At 55.8% G+C, this 23,431-nt stretch overlaps 2 protein-coding genes across 8 annotated transcripts in view; one reads left to right on the top strand and one right to left on the bottom strand.

The window, feature by feature from the left end:
* ZNF638 (zinc finger protein 638) overlaps positions 1 to 10,886 on the bottom strand; it is a 42,637-nt gene extending 31,751 nt beyond the window's left edge. For 3 of the 6 annotated variants that reach the window (XM_085059383.1, XM_085059384.1, XM_085059385.1), the window contains exon 1: positions 10,721 to 10,886. In XM_085059383.1, the coding sequence (XP_084915509.1) occupies positions 10,721 to 10,815 (95 nt within the window). In that variant the 5' untranslated portion in view covers positions 10,816 to 10,886. Of the gene's footprint in view, positions 1 to 6,207; positions 6,422 to 10,720 lie in introns of those variants that run through there. The other 3 variants (XM_085059380.1, XM_085059381.1, XM_085059382.1) reach the window with 3 other exon arrangements.
* Positions 10,887 to 11,834: 948 nt separating this feature from the next.
* Positions 11,835 to 23,102, top strand: PAIP2B (poly(A) binding protein interacting protein 2B). Of its 2 annotated transcripts, XR_014851850.1 has the most exons (5): positions 11,835 to 11,924; positions 17,808 to 17,962; positions 20,321 to 20,497; positions 21,252 to 22,143; positions 22,184 to 23,102. XR_014851850.1 is itself a non-coding variant. In XM_085059379.1 (4 exons), the coding sequence occupies exons 2-4, from the start codon at positions 17,819 to 17,821 to the stop codon at positions 21,306 to 21,308; spliced, it is 378 nt and encodes a 125-aa protein (XP_084915505.1). In that variant the 5' UTR covers positions 11,835 to 11,924; positions 17,808 to 17,818; the 3' UTR covers positions 21,309 to 23,102. The 2 variants fall into 2 exon arrangements, 1 of the variants encoding a protein (XP_084915505.1); XM_085059379.1 differs by having other exon boundaries at positions 21,252 to 23,102.
* Positions 23,103 to 23,431: the final 329 nt, after the last annotated feature.

Raw genomic sequence — 23,431 nt, 5'->3', positions numbered from 1 at the left:
TGCTCCAAGCCCCGTCCAACCTGGCCAGGGATGGAGGTTGAGACAAAAGCAGTAAAACAACGAAACAGCAGCAAAGTCCTTGTGTAGCTCCTCTGGGGTTGAACAGGGGACACGGAAATTTGGGATTCAGGACAAGGACAAAGCAACAGCTGAAACAGCAGTGCATTCCCAGCACCATCCTCATTCCCAGCCCCAAATACGGCACTGCTGTGGCAGCAACAGGAAAAAAATCAACTCTGTCCCAGCCCAAGCCAGGAAAACTCCAAAATTAAGAGCAAGCACACCCGGGAACTCCTTGTTTTCCCTTTGTCCATCTGTTGTCTCCTGGAATTGGACTCATCTCGCAGCGATGCACGAGGTTTTCCTGCAGTTTTCCCAGCAGATTTCCAGCCGTTCCCGAAGCTCTGTGCTGAATTCCTGTGGCGCCGAGGTTTTCGTCTCACCAACACTGACCCCATCACAGGGTTTTGCTTTCCAAGCTCACGGAAGTTGACTCCAAATGGAAGTTTTTCCATGAGCAGAGGGGTCTCTCTGGTGGTGTCACACTGAGATCACAGCTCAAGGAATAAACCTTACAGGGAGTGACCAAACATGGGTGAAGGAGAGGATTTTCCAGCTCTGTTCCTGGAGCTTGTTCCCATCTGGATGTGAGTTCCATCGGGAATTATTTAATTTGAACCAAGTACAAACTGCTTAGGCCAAGGAGAAATATTAATTCTATTAATCCTCTCCAAGCAAACACACAGGGAGCCACAATAACCAGATTCCCACAACTCTCACCCAATATTCCTCCTCCCTCCACAAATTAAATCAGATTTCAATGGGAACTGCATGTGAGGCCGTTTGTTCCAGAGGGTTTCCAAGCAGATGTGGACCAACATCCCCCATGTCATCTCCTGCCTTTCAGTTTGGGTTTTCTCTGGAATTCCCAGCACTGGAGAGCAAAAATTCCCTCTGAGCCCATCTCTGTGGGAAGTGGTTGGAGAGGGAACATTATCAAAGCCACCCATCAACAGAACAACCACAACCGGATCGGCAGAGCAAATTTTAAACACCACCAACCTTAATTCCACAGGCCAGGAATCTCCCAGAGGAAGGAACAAACCGCAATTTCCATAGGATGAGATTTTACCTCTCCACGTATTTCCAGGTGCTGCATCTCACACGGACACCTGGGAGTAGGGAAGCTCCCACACCAGGATCGGGAATCACAACTCACCTCTGCAAACCTCAGCTCATCAGCTTGGCCAGGGACGGGATCCAGGTTGGAAGGGGTTTGGAGCAACCTGGGATAGTGGAAGGTGTCCCTGTCCACGGCAGAAGGTGGCACTGGATGGGATTTGAGGTCCCTTACCACCCAAACCAGTCTGGGATTCTAGGAAAGGCTGCGTACAAGGAGCTCCTGAGTGACCTTTCCAAAGGAAATGCTGGAAATGTTGTCTGAGGAAATGCCAAGATGGAGGAAACAATGGTCTGGAGATATCAGGGGAAGCCTCACCTTCCTCCTCCAGGCAACTTTGTTTGGGAAGTGCTGCTGCTGGGACACAGCAGGAACTGAGCTCCGAGCCGGGGCTGCAGCAACACTGAACAGGAATCAGGGAATCGTGGAATGGTTTGGGTGGGAGAGACCTCAAATCCCATCCAGGGACACTTACCACAAGAAAAGATCACTCCAAGCCTCAATGTCCAACCTGCCCTTGGACACCGCAGGGATCCAGGGGCACCACAGCTGCTCTGGCAATTCCAGCCCAGCCCCTCCCCACCCTCCCAGCCAGCAATCCCTCATTCCCAACATCCCAGCCCAAGCTCCCCTTTCCCACTGGGAAGCCATTCCCTGTCTCCTGTCCCTCCATGCCTTGTCCCCAGTCCCTCTGCAGCTCTCCTGGAGCCTCTGTAGGCCCTGCCAGGGGCTCTGAGCTCTCCCTGGCTCCTTCTCTTCTCCAGGGAACATTCCCAGCTCTCCCAGTCTGGCTCCAGCGCTTGGAGCATCTCCATGGCTTCCTCTGGATCTTCTCCCACACCCACTGTGCTTAGCTGACCCCAGGAAAGGCAATCCCAGAACTTCAGAGCCCAACACAAAAGCCAAATGAAGCCTTCCTTACTTTCCCTTCAACTTCCTGCCTCCTTTTTTTCCAGGCTTCCCAACACAGATGAATAAATGAAAAGTTCTGGCTGCCTGCTGCCACTGGAGAGCCTTAATGATCCATGGAAATCATGGAATGGTTTGGATTGGGAGGGACCTTAAAGCCCATCCAGTGCCACCCCCTGCCATGGGCATGGACACCTCCCACTATCCCAGGTTGCTTCAAGCCCTGTTGGAATCCTGAAGGAAAAAGCAGGGAGGTGGTGTGGATGGAGGGATGGATGACAGCAACTGCCAAGATATTCCAGGGAGCAGGAATTTCTCCTCCTGATGCCCACCTGGGAGCAGCACTCCCAGCAGCCTGTTCCCCTCCAGCCCCAGAGCAGGGGCAGCCACAAAAAAATTGTGATTGTTCCAACAAATCTGATTTTAGCAATAACTAACTGATTTTAAACTCTCCCTGGCTGTTTGCAGTGCTTGTGAAAAGCTCTGGTGCAGGTGCAGGAACAGACAGCCACAGATCCGGAGCAGGAATCCCCACATGGAGAAAAAGGGCAAGGAAACCCTGACCTGCAACACCACAGAATCCCAGAATTACTGAGGTTGGCAAAGCCCTCCAGGGTCATCAAGTCCAAGCTGTGCCCGATGCCCCCCTTGGCACTGAGTGCCACATAAAGGAATTCCTTGGACACCTTCAGGGATGGGGACTGCAAACCTCCCTGGGCAATTCCAAGGCCTGACCACCCTTTCCATGAGGAAATTCCTGCTGATATCCAACCTGAGCCTCCCCTGGCATGGCTTGAAGCCATTCCCTCTACTCCTGTCCCTGTTCCCTGGGATAAGTTCCCAAATCCTCCCTGGCTGCCCCCTTCTGTTAGGGAGATGCAGCGAGCCAAAAGATCCCCTGGAGCTTCCTTTTTTCCAGGGACTTCAGGAGAAGGTGGAAGTAAATTTCTCCCATTACTCAGAAGGTTTTTCTAAAGGGAAATTCCAAAAGGAGGATTTCCTGATTTGTCCCTATAAATAGCATGGAATTTTCTAGCTGTTCTAACTACAGAGCAGATAAATAAAGCTGGCACCATGGCCCTGCCATGCCTGGAAAACTGCTGTGCCTTTCCAAGAGCTGTTCCAGAACTGACTATACCCACACAGACGTCCGTATTCCCTCTCCACTCGCAAGAGCTGGATCTCCTTCAGAGAGTTCCTGATCTTCATTTGATGGCAAAATCTTGGAAGGAGCTGGATTCTCCTCCTCCTTCCGGTGCTGCCCAACACCTCGATGGCATTGGTGTCTGCAGGGTCCCATGGTCCTTTCCTCTGGCTCTGCTGCTCCTGGTGGGAGAATTCCTCATCCCACTCCTGCCACATCAGCCCAGATGTTCAATCATCAAGGTCAGGAGGTGGGGAAGGCATTCCCAGCCCTTCTCCTGCATCTGGGAATTCTCTGCAGTAATTCTGGATGGCCCTGGCCACCCTGGAGATCTGGGATTGTCACCTCCAGAATTCCCACAAGGTGCTCCCCTCGCCAGGACAAATCCCCCTCCAGGGGACGTCCCAGTTCCAGTAGGAATTCCTCGAGTTTCCAGGTTATCCATGCTGTCCATCCCTATTATCTCTCGATCCAGGATTCTCCAGCTCCTCCAGCACAGCACAACTGATCCAGGTGGGCTGTCATTCCACCATCTGTCATTCCAGCAGGATCACCTGCCTGCTCAGGCAAGAATTCCCAGGATTTTTCAGGTGGAAGCAGCTCCAAAAATCCTCCCACACTGGTGCCACATTCCTGCTGGGATCAGTGGATTTGGGATTCAAAGTGCCAAAATCAAGAACACACCACTGGGAATGCTCCAGTTGCACCAGGACACACAAGGGGCCACGGCAGGATCTGTCCCAGAGGAATTTTGTCTCCAGGGAATGGTCCTGGAGCACCTGGATAATGGGAACAGAGGCCAAATCCCAGCCTGATATCTTGGGATTTCCCAGGAAAAAGAAAAAAGCAAAGGCTGAGCTGGAATTGCAAAGCCTGAAAGAGGCAGATCCCAAAAATGGAGGGAAAGGAAGCACTGGAATAAGAAAATTCCTGGGACAAGATAAAACCATGTGCCAGGGGAAGGAAAATAAGACAAAACCCAAGCAAAATTCCTCCTACTCCATGCAATCCTGGAAGCCAAACTCCCCTTTTCCCCCCTCCTCTATCCCAGTTTTTCTATGGAAAAGGACAACACAGGTATGGAATATCCCTTCAGCCATTCCAGGCCACAGCTCTGCCCATTCCCAGCCCAGGGAAAACCAAACCTCAGCCAAACTCTGCTCACAAATCCCAAACACAACTCCCAGGAAAAGTGAACTCCATCCCTGCCAGAGCAGAACATAAACATCAGCCACGGAATCCATGGAAATATTCCCAAAATTCTGTCCCATCCCAGCCTTTGTGAGGTTTGAGGCAGCAGGGTTATATCACCAGGGATTTTCCTCAAATTCCACTGTCAGAGCAGCACAAGCCCTGCAGAGTTGGATAAATAAACACCAGCAACAGGTGCCTGACACCATCAGATAAAACAAACACTGACACTTCTGCCTAAAATTTCCTAAAAAAACCTTGAATTCCATGCAGAAGATTTAACCTGATGGCAAGGAAATAGGAAAATAGGGCTTTTTTTACCTTCAAGTGTAAAAGACAAAAGGAAAACAAAGGTCTCAGTGCTGCTCCTCACACCCAGACAAGCTCCTTGTTAGGCAGCAAAAACAACCCCAGTTTCAAATTGAGGAAGAAAAAAGGGGAAGAGAAGGAATCCAGCAGGTTTTGTAAGCCTTTAGAAAACCCCACCCTCCGCTAAACATCCTCAGTTCCATCAGAATTTGGGGAAGAGGAGGCTGGGCTGGTCCCTTCCATCCCCACACCCAGGGAGCCAGAGGGATCATGGAATTCTGGCAGATTTCAATCAGGAAAAAGGAAATAAATTAAATTCAGGATACACCTTGTCCTTAGAGAGCGTCTTGTCCCAGGGAAAATCATGACCTCATGTCATATCCACCCTCTCCAAGTGCTCACAGCAGCTGATTTAAGGTTTGAAATGGCCAGGCAAGGATCCCACAGCAGAGAAAGGAGGAAAAAAAACCCAAACTGACAAAATTTCAACATCAGTTCCGGGCTGGAAGAAGATTTTGGTGGGGTCGGTTTGGGCTTTAAATCAAAAAGAAAAGAAAAACAAACCCATGGTAATTCGATAAATACTCTCAGAAATAATCCCATAAAAATAGATTTTCTTTAAAAATAAAATAACAACCCTTGTTGCACTTTTGGTTTAAAATAACGGTAAAAATACTCAAGCAGGACATGCCTAAATTGCATTAAAAAAAGGTTAAATCCCACCTTAGAGGAGATTCCTGCAAAGCACGTGATGCTACAGAGCTACAACACTTGATCTTAGGTAAAAATAATTTTTCTTTGGCTATTTTACCCCATGCAGCTCAATTATTCCCGTTTCAAGGTGGGGAAAAACCGTGATTTTAACCCCAAACCACAAGGGGATGCCTGAGGTCCTCCTGAGGTGAAAACCCAACCTGAGGCTGGCATTGCTCTATTTAGGGCTAATTTTTACCCAACAACACAATCCCCAACAGCCAGATCCCATCGTTTGAACGTAAAATAGTGGATTTATGGATTTAAAGGGCTGATTCATGGATTTAAAGGCCTCATTGTGGATTAAACTAGAGCTGTGAGTGTTGATTGATGTGCAGGGGGATGGAGGGAGGACCAGAGAGCGAGGCGAGCATTTCCCCGCTTCAAACCACGAGGTTTTAAGATTTAACCGAGATTTAAACGTATAAAACGCAGATTGAAATCCGTGCCTCCTATAAAATGTGGTGAATCCGTCAGGGGGCTGCGGTTGCGCTGCAGGTCGCTTGTTTTTTCCGCGTGCCGGAGGAAAAAGGATAAAGCATTAATGAGAAAGGGGGAAGGGATAATAAAAGATAAGGAATAAAGGACGAGGGGCAAAAGATAAGCCCCCACAGGCCGGGGCTCCCCATGAGGTCTCCTCGGCCGCCTCCCCTCCCCCTCTCCCCTCAGCCGCCATTACGTGAGTCCCCTCAGCCCCCTCAGGCCGTCGCCCTCCTCCTACCTCCGCCGGCGCGCAGCCGCCGCTCTCCCCGCGTCCCTCACCGCCGGGCCGAGCTGGGAGCGCCGGGAAGAAGCGGGAATTAACCCCCGAAAAGCACCTGGGAAAGCGGCGGGAGCGGCGGGCAGTGCGGAGCGCCGGGAGCGGCGCGCGGAGGGACACGGCGCGCGGTGAGCGCAGCGGCCGCGCGGATGGAGCGCGGAGGTCACAGCCCGCACCGTGCGCACGGCGCGCGCACCCCGGCGTCAGATGGAGCTGTGCGCATGCGCGCCGTGTGCAAAGGGGGGGGGTTTGCCCTCACCGCGGGGCATGCTGGGAGTCGCCCCCTGTATAAATACAGCGGCGGCGCGCGCCCCCTCACAGTTGTGGTGGAGGCTGGATGCGCTTTATCAGTCTTGCCTCTGGGTTTTCGCTACTTTTAACGGTGCTGTGGCTGTTTCTACAATCCCCCCCAGCCTATTTTGTCCTCAGTCATTTATCCTAATCCTCGTGGTCCCCTTGTTGCTCTGCCTGAGGGCTGCCGTGTGTTGCACAGTCTTTCCCGCCCTGCTGCCGCCACCAGGCGTGCTCCTGCAGACGTGAGGGACCGGGAGCTGTTTTCCATCCCCCCCGGCCTCCCTCAGCAGCAGGAATTTTCTCCCGTGGTTCCTGCCTGATGCTCCTCCAGCCTTGCTGGATACGTGGATTCATTCCAAGTTCCTCTTCAAGGTCTCCTGGGCTTGATGGAGAGAGACTGGCAGCTCCATTACTCCAGGGAAAACCAGCGTGAGGAGTCTGAGGTGTGGACTGACAGGGCTTTGTCCATGATGATGCTTGGGATAAAGCTGCCCCTGGATCCCTGGAAGTGTCCAAGGCCACGTTGGACACTGGAGCTTGGAGCAACCTGGGATAGTGGGAGGTGGCCCTGGACAGGAATGGATGGGATTTAAGGTTACTCCCAACCCATTCCATGGTTCTGGAGCCAGGCAGGGAGAGCTGGGAATGTTCCCTGGAGAAGGGAAGGAGCCAGGGAGAGCTCAGAGCCCCTGGCAGGGCCTAAAGGGGCTCCAGGAGAGCTGCAGAGGGACTGGGGACAAGGCATGGAGGGACAGGAGACAGGGAATGGCTTCCCAGTGGGAAAGGGGAGCTTGGGCTGGGATGTTGGGAATGAGGGATTGCTGGCTGGGAGGGTGGGGAGGGGCTGGGCTGGAATTGCCAGAGCAGCTGTGGTGCCCCTGGATCCCTGCAGTGTCCAAGGGCAGGCTGGATCCACCTGGGATAGTGGGAATTGTCCCTGCCCATGGCAGGGGATGGGAATTGATGGGATTTAAGTTCTTTCCCAACCCAAACCAGTGGGATTTGCTTTGGAGCAGTAGCAGGAATACCTGGTGCTCCCAATGGGTTTGTTTCCCTGGGGGTACAGTGAGTCAATGTCCCCAAATCCAGGCTCCTGTCCTGACCTATAAAACACCTTTGGAATCCCAGGCTCAGAGGAGACACAAAACACCTTTGACTCTGCCACGTTATTTCCTTAAAACTCCAAAAGCAGCTGCCAAACCCAGGCAGGAACACAGAAGGGCCACAGCAGCCCTAGGATCAGCCCTGGCTCATCCCACACTATTTCCTGGGAATTCTCAGAGGATTTTGGAGCTGCTGGAAGCCTGGCAGACACCAGGCACGCCCTCAGCCGAATTTTGGGCAGCTTGGGAGATCCTGCAGACAAATCCAGCCAAAGTGACTCACTGAGGCTGGATTTTCCCGAAACCTGGGCTGGCTCGGGAATGGGTGGTTGGGTTTTGTCTCCAAACTTGTTTTAGTTCCACCCCAGCATGTCATGTCTTGGAAAAATCAAAAAAACCTTCAGCATTCCCACTTATTGCTGGATTTTGGAGCCATCCTGCATCCCATAGACCACAGAAAGTCCTCACTCCCACCACAGCCAGGGGATGGATGATTCTGGAGTGGGAAGCTGTATTCCCTGAATTTCTGTGTCCAATTTATGGATTGAGGCTGTTTTGCCAATTCCAGCCTGAAGATCCTTCCTGACGAGGCTTTGCGAGGGAAAATCCTTTGTGAACCCAAAGCAGGGGCAGTTTTTGGGGTGAGACTGAGGGGCTCTGGAAAAATGGAATAATTTAAGCATGGAGACCTTTGGGAATGTAAATCTTTAGGCTACTTGTGCAACCTGACGTGTTCTAGGTATCCTGGTGTCCCTCCCTAGTCCCTGGGACACCAGGAATGGGGTTGGAACCCCTGGAAAACCAGGTTTTGCCTCATTTCTTGTGAAATTTGGGTGATGCAAAAGGATGGGAAGAAAAATCTTCTTTTTTTTTTTTATTCCCCCCAAGAGCTGCAGCCAGAGGCAGCTCTTTTAGGAATCCCAAGCTGCCTTTAGCTCTCCTGGACATGCTGGGTCAAAATAAGATCCCAAAAATAGCTGGAGAAGTGAGCAAATCCCAAATTTGCTGCTGGAACAGCTCCAGCCATGAACTCCCCCTAAATCCCTTGGTATCCCACAAGGATTTTGGGGGTGGGGACAAGACTCTTGGGATGCAGCCAGAAAGTGAGAAGAGGGGATTTTTGGGATCTGGAGTGCCAGGAGGGGCTGAGGGAGCTGGGAAAGGGGATGAGGGGTGACCTTGTGGCTCTGCACAGCTCCCTGGAAGGTTGGAGCCAGGAGGGAATTGGGATTTGGGGACAGGGAACAGGGACAGGAGGAGAGGGAACAGCCTCAAGCTGTGCCAGGGGAGGTTCAGGTGGGATTTTGGGAAAATTCCTCTTGGAAAAGGCTCTCCAGCCCTGGCACAGCTGCCCAGGGCAGGAGTGAAGTCCCCATCCCTGGGGGGATTTAACAGCCCTGTGGATGTGGCACTTGGGGACATGTGGTGGCGCTGGGATAATGGTGGGGCTTGATGCTCTGGGGGACCACGGGCAGCTGCTGTCCTCCATTAACTCATTAACTAACTCATCAGCCGAGCCTGAGGTGACTCTGGGACAGCCCCGGGGGTCGCTGTACTCTCACCGCTGTCCCCAAGGTGTGACAGCCCCCGGCTGCAGATGGGGCCACCAGCCCTGGGGGGACCACGGTGCGTGACAGCGGCGCCGGGGCGGGGACAGAGCTCGGTCCTCCCTCCCCTGACAGCTCCCGGGGACAGGGCAGGGGACACCCAGCCCCGTGTCCCTGTCCCCGTGGTTGGGGCACGTGCCAAGCCAGTCCGTGTTTGATGTTCCCTGTCATCGCTGGCTGTTGGTGACATTCCTGGACTAACCGGGTGGCCTTCGGTGACCTTGCAGGAGTCTGGCTCATGACGGTCCTGTCCCCTCCCCAGATCCAGGCTGGATTTGGGACACATCCGTGACCATCCCGTGGGGCCATGCCGGGGCCTCTCACACCCAAAATCCCCCAAACCCTGCAGGACATCTGTCACCACACCCTGGGGACATCCCGTGCCACCTCTCCAGTGCCACCACAGCCCCCCCAGAGTGCCCCCAGCACCTCCCGCCCCCAAACCCCGAAGCCACATCCCCTTGTCCCCCCAGCCTTTCCCGGGATCAGCCCCTTTAGCCTCGGGCTATTTTTGTCCCGTCCGGTGACACAACGCTGTCCCCAGCCATACAAGGAGCCAGCAGCCACCCCGGGGGAGGTCATTTGTCCCCGAGGTGCCGAATTCTGGGTGACCTGAGAACGGGGATTGTCACCTTCACGGGGCAACCTGCTCGTCTTACAGCCCCAGGCGGGTGTCGGGGACACCTTGTCGTGTTTGTCCCCTGCTGCCCAGCCCCTTGTTTTTGGGACTCGGCTGGAATTAGCACCTGGTGAGGAGCAGCTTCCCGACGGATGAGGGCAGGGGGATGGAAATAGCTCCTCGCTCCGGCCCTTGGGGACAGTGGTGGCCCTGCGGCTCATGCCACCATGCAGATGCTGGGCTGGGGGACAAAGCTGGGGACTCTGCCCTCCGTCCGATCCCCCACAGCCCAGCCCAGCCGTGTTTTTGTCCAGAGGGAATGCCGCCATCCCTCCGGAATGCTGGGACGTGCCCAGATGGACACGCTGGACACCGGAGACCTCGGGGGTCATCCCACCCCAAAGCTGGGCAGTGCAGGACCCTCGCACTTCAGGGGGGCAAACCCAAAAGCTCAGGGGGTCCCTGACCCAGCAGCATCCCTGGGTGACCCCAAACTGCCCATGGAGCCTCCAGGGAATCCTCCAGGGCGTGGAGAACCCCAAAGCTTCTCCCCGCTCCCCAGAAATCCCACCCCAGCCTGGGGAAGGAGTTTGGGGTCACTCTGAGGGGTGTGGGGAGATTTTAGCTACCTCCTTGTGCCGTGGGGGTCCGCACGGGGGTGTTCCCCCTTCCCATGGGCACCTTCCTGTCCCAGGTGGGACCCCCATCCCAGTTCCGGCCCGAGGGGCTGCATCTCCCCCTAGACCCCAAAATTCGGGATCTGGATGTGGCACGTGGGGCCGGGGAAGGCTCCACCCGCCCCAAACCCACCGTGCGGGGCCACCTGGGGACCCCGGGGCTGCGGCACTCACCGTCCGAGGGGGTCGAGGGGCAGCGGGCCGGGGGTCGGGGGAGGCCGGGGACCCCGCGTTCGGGGGGGCGCGGAGCCGCTGCCGCCCGCCGGCATCTCGGGGGTCGGGGCGCCGGTGCGCCCGGTGCGGCCCCGCTGGGGGCTGGCGGCCGGCCCGGGAGCGGCATCGCGATCGGGATCGGGATCGTCACCGCGGGGGGGCCCGGGGGCGGCGCTGGGGGAGCCGGGGGGGCACGGCGATGGGTGACAGCCCGGTGGTCCCAAAACTGGGGGTGCAGAATTGGGGGCTCTCCCCGTTGTGGGGGTGCAGGGCTGGGTAAACCCCCGCGCCCGGTGCCCCCACAATTGGGGATGCGCGGCTGTTCCTTCTCCCCAGTGCTGCCCCTGATCCGGGAGTGTAGGGCTGGGTGGTCCATGAGGTGTCCCCAAAACTGGGGGTGCGACTGGGGTCACCCACCGCGGCTGTCCCCAACAGTGGGGTGCGGCGCTGAGTCCTTCCCCTGGCGGGGCTGCGGAGCGCGGTCACCCCGGTACCCCAGCATGGGGGTGCAGAGCCGGGAGCAGTGTCCCCCCCGTGTCCCCCCCATTCTGGGGGTGCAGGGCCGGGTTTCCCCCCATCCCGGTGTCCCCAACACGGGGGGTCACAGTTCGCTGTCCCCCCAAAATTGAGGTTTGGGCCCCCCGCAAGCCACGCGCCGGCCACGTGACCGTCCCCACCCCCTCCGTGTGTTTACATGAACCCGCCAATCAGCGTCTCTCTACCAACGCTCCCGCGCGGCGGGGCGGGCGGCTTGTGACGCCCCTTCCCATTGGATGCTATGCCCGTCAATCATCTCCCGGCCGCAGGGGAGGGGCGGTCAGGGTTATTTACATCTCGCCTGGCCACGCCCACCCCGCCGCGGCTCCGCCCCCGCGCGCTGCCTGTCTGCCCCACGTGGGGGACGCGTGCGCTCAGCCAATCATAACCGTCGGGGTCAGCCAATCCGGAGCGCTGATCTGTGGGTGGAATTAATCTCATGATTGACATCTTAGCGGTGCAATAGCAATGCGCTTTGTCTCCCTGCCGCCCAACCAGAGAGCGAATGGGCGGGGCCCGACGGCGGGTCTGGCCAATAGCAGCGGTGGGCGTGGCCACGGCGGGAGGGGCGGGGCTCGGCGGCGGCGGCGGTGGCGGAGGGCGCGGAGCGGCACCGGCCCGGCCCGAGGTACCGGGGGGGCCGCGGGGGCCACGGGGGCGACACTGGGGACACCGCCCGAGCCATCGGGGCGGGAACGGGGGGAACACAGCGCATACCGGCCCGACCTACCGGGGGGACACGGCGGGCACCGGCCGGCGGGGTGCACGGGGGGACACGGGGAGCACCGGCCGAGGTACCGGCGGGGACACGGGACCCTCCGGGACCAGCGCGCCCCGCAGCCCCGAGCAGGCCCCGTTGTCCCGCGGGCTCCCGGGGAAGGCTGCGGGGCTGCGGGAGGCGCAGGCCCGGCCCGGTTGTTGCTGGATCCCGGGAGGGTGCGGGGGATTCCCGGGATTCCCGGGACGCGGCGCTGGCTGAGCCGCGTGTCCCCCGGAGCGGCCGCACGGAGCCCTCCCTCCCTCCCGGCCGGGCGCTGGGGCTCTGCCAGGCTCCGCCTGGGCTCCGTGCCCACCCTGCCCCTCGGCCGGCCTGGCCCCGGTACCCCCGAACGGAATCCCGGAGCGCGCCCCAAAGCAGTCCCCAAAGTCCCCTCCGTGCTGCCGGGAGAGGGGACACGGGACAGGGGGACAGCAGCTTCTCCGTCCCATTCCCACTCCCACGGCAGCAGCATTCCCGATCCATGTGGGACAGGCAGTGCTCCACGCCCAATTCCCTCAATTCCCCTGTGGATCCCCGCCAGGGATCCAAACCCCACGGTGGGTTTGGGGCAGCAGGAGGTCGCTACCCTCAAATGCCCTCTCCAGGCGGGATCTGGGGGCTGGGATTTGGATCGGCACAGCCTGGCGCGTTCCCATGGGATATTTTCCAGACTGGCTCCCCAGGTGCCAGCCCGGCGTGCAGGGACAGGTGGGGACACCTGGCTGTGACTTCAGCTGCTCGGGATCCGCGTTCCTTTGGGATCCCGAGCGGAGCCTCTGTGGTGTGTTTGGGGCTGAGCAGCTCCAGGTCAAAACGTGGATTTGGAACATTATCCTGGAAACATCCAAGTTTTGCTTCTGTGTGGAGAATTCGGTGGTTTTTTCCTTCTGGATTCCTGCCGGGTGACAAGTGGAGGGGATGGGACTTTTCCAGGCTGGGAAAGGGAGAACCAGGAATGTGTGTGAGTCCCTGCAGGATTGAGCCAGGGAAGAATCCCATCCCTGTGCAGGGGAATGATGTCCAGGGCTCTGGGAGCAGATCCTGCAAACTTCCAGCTGTTTAATGGAATCATGGAATGGTTTAGGTGCGAAGGGACCTTAAATCCCATCTAGGGACATTTTCCACTATCCCAAGATGTTCCAAGCCCCAGTGTCCAACATTCCCTTGGACACTGCAGGGATCCAGGGGCACCACAGCTGCTCTGGCAATTCCAGCCCAGCCCCTCCCCACCCTCCCAGCCAGCAATCCCTCATTCCCAACATCCCAGCCCAAGCTCCCCTTTCCCACTGGGAAGCCATTCCCTGTCTCCTGTCCCTCCATGCCTTGTCCCCAGTCCCTCTGCAGCTCTCCTGGAGCCCCTTTAGGCCCTGCCAGGGGCTCTGAGCTCTCCCTGGCTCCTTCCCTTCTCCAGGGAGACATTCCCAGCTCTCCCAGCCTGGCTCCAGCTCTCCTGACCCTCTTGGCTCCCTCTGGATTCACTCCAGCATCTCCACAGGGCAGGAAGGTTTAACCATTTGGGAATTTCTCCCCAATATCCAACCCAATCCAGAGCTCCAGCCCAATGCTGTCACTCCAGGCCCTCATAGTCAGGAAAGGACCCTCTGGGGAGGGAAACAGGATCGTCCCTTCCCGGGAAGTTCGTTTTCCCATGGGATGGTGAACGAGGCCCTTGGGGCTCATCCTGGGTCACCCATTCCCGCCGGACCATCCCCGAGCTGTCATCGCTCGCTCCGCCCGCGCTTCCCCTGCTAATTCCAGCCAGGCTGGGGCTGTCAGCGCAGCAATCCCGGGAGCTGGCAGGCGGCTGCCGGCTGTGCTCCCTGTCCCGGTCCCTTCCCGTGGTGACAGAGCCTGTTCCGGTGGGATTTGGGACTGGGGACACCCCCGGTGATGTCACCGCCCTGCTAAGGGAGCAGCGGGAGGGATCCATGGTTTCCCAGGGAAAACAAATCCTGGAATTTTGGAATGGTTCAGGTGGGAAAAGGCCTCCAAGGTGCTCAAATCCAACCTGTCGTTCCCTTGCCGTGGTTAGCAGAGGGAATGTGGGTCCAGCTCTGGCACAAGCAGAGATCAGCTCGGAGCCCTGGCACAGGGATCCGTGTGGAATTCCAGGCTGCTGCCCTGGAATTGAACCGCTGGCTGTTTCTGCTTTCCATGCCCGGGCAGGGAATGCTCTCCCTGCTCCCTGGATGTCCATGGGAAGAGCTGCTCCTGGCTCCACTCCTTTAGGGAAGGAGGTGGACAGGGAAGGAGGTGCACAGGGGCTTTTCCAAGGTCTTGGAGTGACAGGACACAGGGAATGGCTTCCCACTGCCAGAGGGCAGAGATAGGTGGGATTTTGGGAAGGAATTCTGCTGGTTAACCTTTCTTGGGCTATGGAGCTGCTCCAAGAGCTGGAGCCCCTCTGCTCTGCTCTGGGAGAGCTGGGAATGTTCCCTGGAGAAGGGAAGGAGCCAGGGAGAGCTCAGAGCCCCTGGCAGGGCCTAAAGGGGCTCCAGGAGAGCTGCAGAGGGACTGGGGACAAGGCATGGAGGGACAGGAGACAGGGAATGGCTTCCCAGTGGGAAAGGGGAGCTTGGGCTGGGATGTTGGGAATGAGGGATTGCTGGCTGGGAGGGTGGGGAGGAGCAGGACGTGTCGCATCAGAGCCTGGAAGCAGCTCCAGGATGGGATTTAAGGTTTGGAACGAGGTTCCTGAGCATTCCTTGGATTCAGCTCGGACGTTTTTCTGGGAGGATCCGTCTGGGATTGCTGTGGGATTAAAACAGTGCGGGATGAGATTATCCCCGAATCCGACACGGAACTAGGCCGCCGTTCCTCGGCAACTGGGGGAGAGCTGGGAATGGAAACTCCACATCTGCAAGCAGGGATTGTCACCCCCCTCTGGGAGCCAGGAATGCTCCGGGAGGGAACACCAGGGACATCCAGAGTGTCCCGGGAGATTTCTCCTGGGAGATTTCATTCCCTTGGTTAAAGGCTGGAGTTGGAATGACTCCCAGCTCGGCTTCGCAGCAGCAGGGAATAAAAACCTCAGGGGGAAAACCTGAAGCACCGGTAAAATGGGAAGGAGAAGCCTGGAGGGGGAAAAAACCTTGGAAAAGTCGCAGTGGTGGTGGAGCGTGGGTGGAAAAGCCTGCCCTGGCCAGGCTGGGAGCAGGGAATGTTGCCAGGAGCTCACAGCCTTTGGAAATATCCACACGGGCCTGGAGAGATAAAAGGTGATAAGGAATGAGATTTGGCACTCTGGAGTGCAGGGAATTTATCAGGGAAGGGAGATTAGGGCCCAGGTAATCGGGATTTCCTGGAATGGGAGGTACAGGGAGCTCCTGGGAGCAGCCAGGGCGTTGGGAAGGCGGCTGGACCAGCTGGACCTGTGGAGCTGGGAATGGGAGAATCCATCGCTTGGGAAATGATCCTGCCCTTGGGAACTGATCCAGCCCTTGGGAAATGAGCCTGGCCAGGTGATGTTCATGAATTCCTGCTCTGGAGGAGCTGAGAGGGAGCCTGAAAAGTGTCCAGGCCTCTCCTGGCCTCCATGGAATCCTAGGATTTGGGTGGGAAGGGACCTTAAATCCCATCCCATTCCAACCCCAACACCGTCCACTATCCCAGGTGGATCCAAGCCCTGTCCAGCCTGGCCTTGGACACTTTCAGGGATCCAGGGGCAGCCACAGCTTCTCTGGGAATTCCAGCCCAGCCAGGAATTCCTTCTCAATAATCCAAACAGTGGGCAGAAAAGGTGGGATGGTGCTCCACAAGTTGGAATTGGGGGATTTTCCACCCCGAAGTGCAGCAGCTCGGACGTGGAGCTGCCCTTCCCTCCCTTCCCACAGCGCTCCAGAGCCCCTGGATTTAGGAAAACTCTCGGAGAAGGGCTCGGGGTGGTGTTTTTTCCAGAGCCTCAGTGGGTTTTCCCGCTGCCCCACCAGCAGGTCTGCTCCAGGAGATGATTCCCAGAACTATTTATAGCCCTGGGAACACCGGCCGCTCCGGGAACGGATCCCGGGAATGCTGCCCCGGCCCAGGCTGGGCTCTGGCAGGGAGAGCAGAGCCATCTGTGCCTGCCCTGAGCCAGGCCCCAGCTGTGCTCCTTCCCTGCATTCCCATCTCCCAGATTCCCATCTCCTTGCCTTATTCCCTCCTCCTGTGTTCCCTGAGCTGCCTCTGCAGCTGATCCCACAGTCTGGGCAGCAGGAAAGGAGGGAATTCTGCTCTGGAGCCAGGCTGGGAGAGCTGGGAATGTTTCTCTGGAGAAGAGAAGGAGCCAGGGAGAACTCAGAGCCCCTGGCAGGGCCTAAAGGGGCTCCAGGAGAGCTGCAGAGGGACTGGGGACAAGGCATGGAGGGACAGGAGACAGGGAATGGCTTCCCAGTGGGAAAGGGGAGCTTGGGCTGGGATGTTGGGAATGAGGGATTGCTGGCTGGGAGGGTGGGGAGGGGCTGGGCTGGAATTGCCAGAGCAGCTGTGGTGCCCCTGGATCCCTGGAGTGTCCAAGGGCAGGCTGGATGGACTTTAATCCATCTGGGATAGTGGGAGTTGTCCCTGCCCATGGAATTGTTGGGATTTAATGTCTTTTCCGACCCAAACCATTCCAGCATTCCACAAATCCTTCCACGCTTCCCACGGTGGGATCACCAAATTCCTGCACTTCTCCCATCCAGTGTCCGTGCTGGGGCTCTGGATTGCTGAAATCCATTTGGGATCTTCCCATGGGATCAATTTCCCTGTGGATCTCTGGATCACTTGTGCTGCTTTCCTTCAGTCCCTGTTCCATGGGATCAGATCCCATGAAATCACCCCAACCTGCCCCAAATCCCATTTTCCCAGCTCCTGGTGTCCAATCCCTTTTCCAAAGCTCTTCCAGCCCAGGATGAGTGTGGTGCCTTCAGAAAGGGTGTGGATCCTTGGGATTTTCCATCCTCTGGATCAGGATGAGGTGGTTTGTGTGCTCTGGATGTGCTTCCTGAGCTCTCAGCTCCAACATTCCTGCTTTTTTGAATCTATTTACTTTTCCATAGGAAAAAAGAAACAAATCCAAGAAGGCTGTGTTATTAAAAAAAAAAAAAAAAAAGAGCCAATATTTGAATTTCCTTGATTTTCCATGGAAGAGTCAAATATCCAAATTCCTGTGGCTCCAGGTGTCCTTGGAGCATCCATAGGTCCAACAGGAACACTCATCCTAAAACATACATTGAGCCTGGAAAACACTTCCTTGGACGCTTTCCCAGGCAGGAATGGCTCTGCACAGCTGGGGCTGAGAGGGAAAATCCAGGATCTTGAGCCCTTGAGACTCAGCTGGGAAAAATAGGAGAAAAAGCCACGATTCTGTGGGATTTTATTCCGTGTTTGGATAGCTATTGGCAAATCCCATTGATCCATCCCATCCCAGGTGCATTTTGGGCTGGATTTAAAAATCACTGGGATGGATTTTAGGATGGATTTTAGGATGGATTTTAGGATGGATAGATGGATTTTAGGATGAATTCTAGGATGGATTTTAGGGTGGATTTTAGGATGAATTTTAGGATGAATTTTAGGATGGGGGGATGGATGGATGGATGGATGGGTGGATGGGGTGGCTCATGGTGGATTCCAACTAACTGGGATGAATTTTAGGATCATTAAGACCAGAAAAACCCTCCAGGATCAAACCCAACCCTTCCCATGCCGGAACCCTCAGCATATCCCTGTGGGATCTGTGGATTTGGGATCTCCATCCCCTCCCTCATTCCCACATTTCCCTCTTCCCAGAGTCCCTAAGGATGAATGGCTCCGAGCTCGCCAGCACGACGGCGTCCAATCCCAAATCCAAGGAGGATCCGGTGGGGAATGGGCACGACGAGAAGGAGAACAACCCCTTTGCCGAGTACATGTGGATGGAGAACGAGGAGGACTTCAACAGGCAGGTGAGGTTCCCTCATCCCAGGATCCTTGGGATTGGGAATGGGGTGGATTCCATCCTGGGGGCTTTCCCAGCTCCATGTGTATCCATAAGGAAAATGGGTGAGGGAATGGTGTCCTTTGATGGGAGAGGATGGCTCAGGGCAGAGTCATCCCCTCTGTTGGATCTGCCTGGACGAAGCCGGAAAAAAGCTGGAGAAAATCCCTCAGGATGCCTTTGATCCTTCCGGAGGGGTGGAGACATCACTGAGGTTTTTGGGACCTGCCTTCCCTTTCCTCATGCTCAGCATCCCAATCATCCCCTGCGAATTTGGGTTATCCCAGTTTGGGGAGAAATCCCTGAACTTCCAGCAGAGTTGTCCATAACGGACAAAGAAACTCCTGGAATACCCTGGTGGCACTTCAACACCTCTGGAATTTGGGAATGACGACACAGAAGTGTACTCCCAATGCTTTGGATCCTCATCCCATTCCCAGGGCGGTGGGAAAGGCTCTCTGGAGGCTCCCAGGTCATTCCTGCCCCCATTCCCAGATCCTGATGTGATCCCAGGAGCTGCAGAGGATTTGGACACCTTGGAGCTGGGAGAGGAAGGAGCTTTCCCATCCAGCTGAAGTTCCCTGGATGCTTCTCCCTGAAACATTCCCAGGGTGTCCAGGAATGACCCTCTGGAACAGACTGGGAATTTCCCCTCTCCCTGCTCTCCACAGGAAAATTCCAGCAGCATTCCCGGTTTGTCCTCAGCAGAAACTCTCCCTGCCACATTCCCATTCCATTGGGCTGCTGTGGGATTTGGGGCTGGATTTTTCTCCGGATTTTTTCCCCTCTTCTCCCTGAGCTTCCCTGCCTTTTCCAGCTGGGATTTTCACCATCCAGCAGTGGGAATGGAGCAGCTCCAGGTGCTTTTCTGCCTCCCTTATCCCACGGACATTCCTTTCCCATGGAGCCAGCAAATCCTGCAGGGCAAACAGGGAGTGGTGGCAGCGAGAAGGGATGGAGCTGAGGGAAACATCCCAGGGCAGGAGAGGCTGGAAGAGAGGGAATGTTCACCTGGATGTGCTGGGAGAGGCACCCTCTGGAAGTGTGGAATCTTGGGATAATCGTCCTCCTCGCCACCTGCTGGGATGAGCCAACATTCCTGGGCTGTTTGGTTTTTATATCCTGATTTCTGTGCTCGTGCCACCAGGAATTCCTTCCCAAAATTTAATCTAAATTTCAGTTTCCCAGTGGGAAGCCAGTCCCTGTCTCCTGTCCCTCCATGCCTTGTCCCCAGTCCCTCTGCAGCTCTCCTGGAGCCCCTTTAGGCCCTGCCAGGGGCTCTGAGCTCTCCCTGGCTCCTTCCCTTCTCCAGGGAACATTCCCAGCTCTCCCAGCCTGGCTCCAGAGCAGCTCCATGGCTTCCTTTGGATTTTCTCCAGCAGCTCCAGGCCCTCCTGATGTTGGGATTTGGGATCTGGGGCAGCTCCTCAGGTGGGGTCTCGCCTCAGGGGGGCAGAATTCCCACTTTTCTCTGTAACAAGGAAAGGTTCAGGCTTTCCAGAGCATTTTGTGGATCATGGATTCACTCAGCCCTCTTGGACTCTCTTGAATCCTGAGAAAACCAGGAAGATGGGAGCAGCTGCTCAGGGCAATTCCCAGCTCCATCCTGCTTTCCTCTGCTTCCACATCCCTGCTCCAGGAATTCCAGCTGGGTCCTGGGGCTGGGAAAGCTCTGGGATCACATCACCAATCCCATTCCATCTGGAGCAAGGAAATCCTGGAGAAAAGGAGGCTCAGGGGAGACCTTCTGGCTCTGCACAACTCCCTGACAGGAGTGGGAATTGGGATCAGGGTACAGGGACAGGGTGAGAGGGAATGGCCTGGAGTTGTGCCAGGTTGGAAAATTTCTCATTCCTGGAGGGATTGAAATATTGGAAAATATTAGGGAAATTCCTCATTCTAGGAGGAACTGAAATATTGGATAATATTGGGGAAATTCCTCATTCCTGGAGGAATTGAAATATTGGATAATATTGGGGAAATTCCTCATTCCTGGAGGAATTGAAATATTGGAAATTATTGGGGAAATTCCTCATTCCTGGAGGAATTAAAATATTGGAAATTATTGGGGAAATTCCTCATTCTGGAGGGATTGAAATATAGGGGAAATTCCTCATTCCTGGAGGGACTGAAATCCCTGTGGATGTGGCACTCAGGGACACGGATCAGCGGTGGCCTCGGCAGCGCTGAGGGATCTCCAAGGGCTTTTCCGACCTCAGTAATTCCATAATCCCATAAGCTTCCACAACAGCCACACTTCAGACTTTCCCCACAGCCCATGGCAAACCCACTTTCCCACCAGTGACCTTGGAATCTCTCCGGGCAGGTGGAGGAGGAGCTGCAGGAGCAGGAATTCCTCGACCGCTGCTTCCAGGAGATGCTGGAGGAGGAGGACCAGGACTGGTTCATTCCGTCGCGGGATCTGCCCCAGGGAATGGGGCAGCTGCAGCAGCAGCTCAACGGCCTCTCCGTGGGGGATAACCACAGCTCCGAGGACATTCTGGTGAGAATTCCCAGGAATGTCACCTGGATCCTTGGGAATGTCGAAGGCTGGGTTGGATATCAGGGCTTGGAGCAGCCTGGGATAGTGGGAGGTGTCCCTGGTGGGAATGGATGGGATGGGATTTAAGGTCCCTTCCAACCCAAACCATTTCAGGATTGTGGAGAGTCTCTGGGCTGGGAGAGCTGGGAATGTTCCCTGGAGAAGGGAAGGAGCCAGGGAGAGCTCAGAGCCCCTGGCAGGGCCTAAAGGGGCTCCAGGAGAGCTGCAGAGGGACTGGGGACAAGGCATGGAGGGACAGGAGACAGGGAATGGCTTCCCAGTGGGAAAGGGGAGCTTGGGCTGGGATGTTGGGAATGAGGGATTGCTGGCTGGGAGGGTGGGGAGGGGCTGGGCTGGAATTGCCAGAGCAGCTGTGGTGCCCCTGGATCCCTGCAGTGTCCAAGGGCAGGCTGGATCCACCTGGGATAGTGGGAATTGTCCCTTTGTGGAACTGGATGAGATTTGAGGTCTTTTCCCTCCCAAACCATTCCATAATTCCATGAATTTGCTCTCCAGACCTGCCCTTTCCACTGACACCATAAATTTTCCCTGTTTTCCCCAAAACCCACCCAGGGAGCAGAAATGGAGCCCTTGGCTCATCCCAGGCACTGTGAATCCCCATGGGAACACCTGGGCTGGAACCACACGGGATACCAGGATTTCTGGGATTCATCCCCCAGGGAAAAAAAACCCACCATTCCCATTCCTCTTCCAGAGCAAAAGCAACTTGAATCCAGATGCCAAGGAATTTGTACCCGGCGTGAAGTACTGACCCCCGGGAATGGCCTGGACAGAGACTGTATCCCTGCTCCAGGGAAAAGTTGGGACACAGGGGGGACAGCCCGGAGCAGCTGCCACGCACTGGGATCTGATCAAGCTCCAAGTACCTTTATTTTTCCTATTTTTCCCTCTTTTTCTTTTTTTTTTTCTTTCTTTTTTTTGTTTTTGTATCGACTCCTCCTTGCTTTTCCCGGCAGTTTTTTCCTTCCCGGGATGCGTGGCAACCCTGCCAGTGGGAAAATCTTGGAAAAAATAGTAGGAAAATCGTGGGGGAAATTAGGTTTTCTCACTTTGGTAGGATTTTTGGGGATCCCGGGTTGGCTTTCCCTGAAATGGGATTTCTCCCGCTGAAAGTGAAGCGTTCCAAGCTGTGATCCCAAAATTCCCCCAGCATGGAAGCCAAGCAGGGGATGTCCTGCTGCTTCCAGCTGTTCCAGAGGTTCTTAGGGAAGCCCAGATTTGCTCCTCCCAAATTCCTCTTTCCCTAAAGGAATTCCCCCCTAAAGCTCATTCAACACTACAGCTCCAATTCCTCACGGATCTAAATCCAAGGAAAACGGAGCAGATCCCGTTCTTGGCAGAGAGGAGAGGGAGGGAGGCGCTTGGAGCAGCTTTTCCTGGGATAGGAGAGGGATGAGCCTCCCTGGAGGATATTTTGGGATGTGATGGGAATTTCCAAGGATCCTGGGGAGGCTCTTGGAGCAGGATCTATGTGTCCATCAGGTGAATTCCATCCTGGGAATCTCCTTCCCCAAAACCCCTAAACCCCAGACACTTCCAAGGTTCTGAAAGGCTCGGAAATCCAGGGAAAACAGGAGTTTTTCCAGGTCTGAAATCCCTATCCAGGGAAAGCAGGAGCTTTTCCAGGTCTGAAATCCCTATCCAGGGAAAGCAGGAGCTCCTTGGAACAGGAAATCCCTCTCCAGGAAAAACGGGAGCTTCCCAGGACAGAAATCCATGAGAAAAGAGGTTCCCAGGGTTGGAAATCCTTATCCAGAGAAATCAGGAGTGTTTTGGGGTTGGAAATCCCTATCCAAGGAAATCTGGAGCTTCCCAGGGTCAGAAATTCCTATCCAGAGAAATCAGGAGCTTCTTGGGATTGGAAATCCCTATCCAGGGAAAGCAGGAGCTCCTTGGGGCCACAAATCCCTGTCCATGGAGAATGGGACCTTCTCGGGGTCAGAAATCCCAAACCAGAGAAACCAGGAACTTTCCAGCGTCCGAATTCCCTCTCCAGGGACAACAAACCCTCAGAAATCCCTGTCCAGGGAAAAAGGGAGCTGCTGGGGTCAGGAATGCAGGGAAAGCAGGAGTGATTAGCAGCATTCCCGCTGGATGAGCCGCTGCTCATCCGTGAAAATTCCCCCTCCCGGGCGCCGTTCCCGCAGCATTCCCGGTCCCTGAACGGAGCAGTTAATGGATCATCGGGATCCCGATGGCTCCACCGGACCGTGAACACGGCTGGGAAGGGCTGAGCTCATGGAATTCCCTGCTCCCAGCGGAGCTTCCCGCTCCTCTTAATCCCAAACACTAAACCCCGCTGGAAGCAGCGGAAATCCCACCCGAAATGTCTCCATTCGGGGCGCTTCTCCCGTTCCCCTGGATGATTCCCATCCCAGGGTGGGATCAATCCCCTGCAGTGATCCCACACTTCCCCCTTCTTCCTTTTCCTGCTTTCCCCTTGGATTTCTCCCCCAGTTCCCTCATTTTCTCTCCTTCCCCCCTCCTCCACGTGCTGTAAATTTCGAACAAGGCGTTATCAAAAATAAACTTTTTTTGGAAGGGAGCGGGACCTGGAGTTTTCCTTGGAAAACTGGGCGGGGTCTCCATGAGAAGATTTATCCTCCCCGACCCTCCCAGTGATCCCAGTCATTCCCAGTTTGAGCGTTAGGTGGCTCTGCCGGCGCTGCTTGGAGCTGCATCCCTGATTTCCTCGCCTGGAAGCTCCTGGAGGATTTCCCTCCATCACTGCCACCTTTCTGGGCAGTTTTGGCACTGCTGATTCCAGGCAAAAATAACCCAAAAGGGTTTTTTCCCCCCCTTTTAAAGGACAATCAGCCCCAAAAGCTGCTCCAGCAGCTCCGTGTCCATTCCCAGGTCATGGATCACATCCCT

The sequence above is a fragment of the Lichenostomus cassidix genome, chromosome 4, assembly GCF_008360975.1.
Source record: "Lichenostomus cassidix isolate B80296 chromosome 4, HeHo_3.0, whole genome shotgun sequence".
Taxonomy (NCBI): Eukaryota; Metazoa; Chordata; class Aves; order Passeriformes; family Meliphagidae; genus Lichenostomus; species Lichenostomus cassidix.
The sequence above is the reverse complement of the archived record's forward strand: the minus strand, read 5'-3'. Positions and strand labels throughout refer to the sequence as shown.